The 4678-nt window shown below is 43.7% G+C and overlaps 1 protein-coding gene across 1 annotated transcript; it reads right to left on the bottom strand.

Moving 5' to 3' along the window:
- Nucleotides 1–1217: 1217 nt before the first annotated feature.
- Nucleotides 1218–4387, bottom strand: ZNF596 (zinc finger protein 596). Its single transcript, XM_068971397.1, has 4 exons — nucleotides 4376–4387; nucleotides 4130–4256; nucleotides 3299–3391; nucleotides 1218–2011 (listed from the first exon to the last, which is right to left on the bottom strand). Exons 1-4 carry the CDS (start codon nucleotides 4385–4387, stop codon nucleotides 1218–1220), a joined length of 1026 nt encoding a protein of 341 aa, XP_068827498.1.
- Between the last annotated feature and the right edge of the window lie 291 nt (nucleotides 4388–4678).

Below are 4678 nucleotides of genomic sequence, written 5' to 3'. Positions count from 1 at the left end.
GGGCTGAGTCTCTGCCCACTTTCCCAGAGTGCAGACCTGCACCCCTGTGCTAAGTCTCTTCAGTGATGTCCGACTCTGCAACCCTGTGGACTGTAGCCCACCAGATTCCTCTGTCCATGGGGATTCTTCAGGCAAGAATACTGGAGTGGGTTGTGATGCCCTCCTCCAGGGGATCTTCCCGACCCAGGTATCGAACCTGTGTCTCTTACATCTACCTGCACTGGCAGCCAGGTTCTTTACCACTAGTGCCACCTGGGAAGCCCATCCCTGTGTTTACAGGGGCCCAAAGAAACCAGACAGCAACACTAAGCTCCTTTAGTCCCAGACTTTATTGTTTGAATATTTTCAACTATGACTTTTTTGGACAGACTTTAATTTTACAAAACCCTACATTCCATGTTGCTGGGTCACTTCACTCTCCATTTGATACCACATTTTCATGAAGAGGTATTTCCCTCAGTCACAAACTGCCTGATTCTTTTAGGCAGTTTAGGATTCTTTATAGGATTCTTTTAGGATTCCCCTTCCCACACAGTATCTTTTTTTCTTTTTCTGATATGAAATCTAGCTGTAGATTCACTTTTGATTTTAGGATTGCTGCATCCTCAGTGTGAGAATTTAATGTTGACTGAGAAATGAAAGTGATCCCTGAAGTCTTCCCTTCTGTCACGACCCTGAGAGTGTTCTATAGCCTGAGCATGTGTGAACCGGGAGGGTTGCTCTATGGAGAAAGAATTTCGCATACATTTCCATGAAATAACTTCTCTAGGATGAATTATTTAAAAGTATGCTTGGTGTTGCTCAACCTACTTTGGTATCTTTCAAGAGTCTTCATCTTTGTTCTTGTGTTTATTTTTTTCTCAAGGTTTCTTGTGCCCCTCAACTGAATGGTTGTCAACAGTTATTACAGTCTTAGTGGTTCTCTCCGTGGAGTTGGTTCACATTGATCAATAATTATCGAAGAAAAGAAGGGGTTGCTTATCCTCTGCTCATGTCCTCTAAGGTCTTTAGAGTTGGGGGCTGTTGCTGGAAACACCCATATTGTGTTTGTTGAGTGAGTTCTGTTAAGTTACACGAGGTCAGGCTAATGACTAAAGGCTTAGTCACAGAGATAGCACACGTGTGGATCCACACCCACAGACAGCGCCTGTCTGGACTGCACAGCACAGGGCCTGAAGGAACCTCCATATTGATTATGTCACCTCAGGTCAGAATGTCTACTGAGGGTGTGACTGGTTTTCTCTCCTGTGCTGGGTTCCCTTGTGTCGTCTAACGGAAGAGGCACGAGTGAAGTGTCCTCCACAGAGCTGACATCCATAGGGCTTCTCTCCGCTGTGGGTTCTCTCATGTTCCCTCAGCTTAGTATATTTACTGAAGGCCTTCCTACACACAGAGCATACGTATGGCTTCTCTCTAATGTGGATTCGTTTGTGCACATGAAGCCCCGAACTATGAGTAAAGGCCTTCCCACACTCAAGACATACATGTGGCTTCTCTCCAGTGTGGACTTTCTTATGCGAACTAAGGCCAGAGCTTTGAAGAAAGGCTTTGCCGCACTGATGACATTCATATCTCTTCTCTCCTGTGTGAGTTCTCTCGTGTTGTTTCAAGGAGGAATTTTGATTGAAGACTTTCCCACACAGATGACATTTGAATGGTTTCTCTCCAGTGTGAATCATGCTGTGTCTCCTGAGGCTGGCACATCTACTAAAGGCTTTTCCACACTGATGACATTCGTAGGGCTTCTCTCCTGTGTGAGTTTTCTCATGTACCTTCAGGGAGAATCTTTGATTGAAGACTTTCTCACACAGTTGACATTTGAATGGTTTCTCTCCAGTGTGAATCATCTTATGTCTGCTAAGGCTAGAGCATCTATTAAAAACTTTCCCACACAGAACACATTCACATGATTTACGTTTAGTGTGAATGCGACCCTGTCCGTTGAGGGATGACCCTTGACTAAGTGATTTGCCATGCTGTTTGCTGACATTATGTTTGCTTCTGAAGGGAACTACTGGATATTGAAGTGAAGATGTAGGTGTAACTTCATCTCTCAAATCAGCGCATCCAGCAGGATCCCTTTGTGGGTGAGAAACCTGCTTTGAGGGGAGGAGATATGAGGCTGTTACTGGTTTGCCCATGTCCAGATAGACACTCATTGTCTATATATTCACCCTAGAGCATCAGCTGATAATAGTCTCCTGTTAAAGTGTCTCCAGGGTTGGTTGCAAACACATGTTGTGTTACTCCCCTGCAGGCACAAACATTCTTTTATAGTTTCCTGACCACAGATATCAGATTAATTTTGAAGATTTTATTGTGTTTTAAAGACTATAAGATGAGCAATGTTTCTGCAACTTTTTTTTCTTATATTATGGTTTTGAGCTCATACGATCTTATTAAGTAGCTTCTCTATATCTAAAAATTTGCCTAGAAAATGCTCAATTTCAACTTACATACAGGAAATTGTGCTCAGTTACCAACTTATCACTAGGTCATTCAGCTGATGCCTGGACTTCTCACCCATGAAACTTACCATTATCCTGGTTGGGGATGTGTGCTTCCAGTAAACACTTTGCCTTAATATCATTTCTTGATGTCTAAAGAGACTTTCACTGCCTACAGAAATGGAAAAAATATATAGATTTTAGAATGGCATTAGAGAAATGAAAACATAGATAAATACCAAGGTCCCTGTGCCTGTGTTTCAAAAATTGGTACTTAGATGGAGAAACTGTGTATAACAAAGAAATACTGAGGTAGTAGAAATACTTTAAAGGTAATTTTCTAGAATTTTCCCTGGTGGTGCAGTGGTTAAGATTTCACCTTCCAGTACAGGGAGTGTGGACTCGATCCCTGATAGGGGAGCTGAGATCCCACATGTCCTGTGACTGAAAAACCATAAAACTGGAGAAATATACTAACAAATGCAATAAAGACTTTAAAATGGTCCATATTAAAAAAAATATATATATTTTTAGAGTCGTTGTCTATTAGAAGAAAACCAGGATTAAATATAGAAATGTTACGTGGTGAAGAGACACTGGGTCAACAAATGATGGAAAAAACATTAAATGCGAGGATCAGGACAAGAATCACTGTGTAGAAGTTTTAAATTCAGAAAGTCCACAGCACTTTTTCCCTGAAAGAAGAGGAAGTGGCTGGAAGGAAGTAATATGAACTGTAGTGATAGATGCACAGGATGATAACAATCTGAGGAATATGCCCAATGCCCTCACTTCCATTTTAGGATATGTCCCTCACTTCACTTCCACTTGGTATCTCCAAGGATGCTCACCTGGACTCTGACCTTGGAGGCCTGCTGCTTCCGGCCACAACTCTTTCCCTTGTTCCAGTTGGAACATCACATCTGATTTGCTGATCTGATAGCCTGTTTGATTAAAAAAAAAAAGCTGTGGATGTTGAGTCCAGGCTAATTACTCTTTGCTGTGCTCAAAACAGGTAAGGTACTGAGGAAAATAAAGAGATAATTGAAGGTCAGTGCAGGCAGCAACATCTTTACCAGACAGAACAGTGAAGGCCCTTAAGCAGACCAGGAAGAAACCCAGAGCAGCAGCAAGAACAGTGAGGCTGTCTAAGGGCTGATGCCCCTGCACCAGTTCAGAGAGAGGCCACAGAATCTTTTCCAAATGGGAAAGATCAAGAGACTCTACAGTGGGCTGAATATTTCTGTCAAACAGGATCCAGGAGTGATTCACCTTACAGGAAGAATCAAAATTATGTCATATACAGACATATGAATATGACATATACATGTACTCTGGTCTCAAGCCTTCATGCAGTGACAGGAACAAAAGAATTATTTTTAAAAATATTTCATCCTTTATCCTATTATTTATGTATTACAATATCCATTGAATCCTCAGCTCTGTTCTGAATGTTGAGACTGAGTAGCAACAAATATATGAAACCTGGCCAAGATACCCCTTCCATGTGGTAATAAAAAGTACCTAGAAAGGAACATGTTCCTTTTATGTAGTTAGGAGGACTCGCAGAGAATCAGGGAGCAGCTGGAGTGGGACCCAGGGAAGCTGTTCTAAATGCTCGTTCAGTGAGTGAATGAACAGAATGGACACAGGCGCAGGCACATCCCTGTTGACAGACTCACCTACAGAGACCAGGTGGGTGACCGTTTCCAGCATCACATTTCTGAACAGGTTTTTCTGGGACTTGTCTAGCAGGCTCCACTCTTCCTGGGTGAAGTCAACGGCTACATCTTCAAATGTCACCGATTCCTAAAACATCAGGATGTTCTGGTTTAGACAGAGCAGCCCTCCCGCTGTCCAGAGTGGGCGGCTGAGCTGAGGAAGGATGGGGACTGGCGGCAGCGTCAGGAGGAAGCACCCCTACTCACCAGGGGCTCCATGCTCAACAGCTCAGTCACCGGGAGCCTTTCTCGGGATCTCACTCAGCCGATCAGGCACTAGGCAGGCCAACCTGAGGATGGAGAAGCCACGAGACCCCAGTCCTGTGCTTCCAGACCCACCTGAATTCAAGCCCCCAACCTTCACCTGGGTGTAGCCTCAGCCCAGCACTTGGAAACCGGTGGTGCGTCCAGGGAATACTATGCAGCTTCTTCTCTCCCAGATCCCATGTGAAGAGCTAGAGCTGCGGTTGCTAACACAGCAAGTCAGAGTCTGCAAATAAGGATGTGCTA

Source organism: Capricornis sumatraensis, chromosome 4 (assembly GCF_032405125.1).
Source record: "Capricornis sumatraensis isolate serow.1 chromosome 4, serow.2, whole genome shotgun sequence".
In the NCBI taxonomy this organism is placed as follows: Eukaryota; Metazoa; Chordata; class Mammalia; order Artiodactyla; family Bovidae; genus Capricornis; species Capricornis sumatraensis.
Note: the sequence above shows the minus strand (reverse complement) of the source record. Positions and strands in the feature narration are given on the sequence as shown.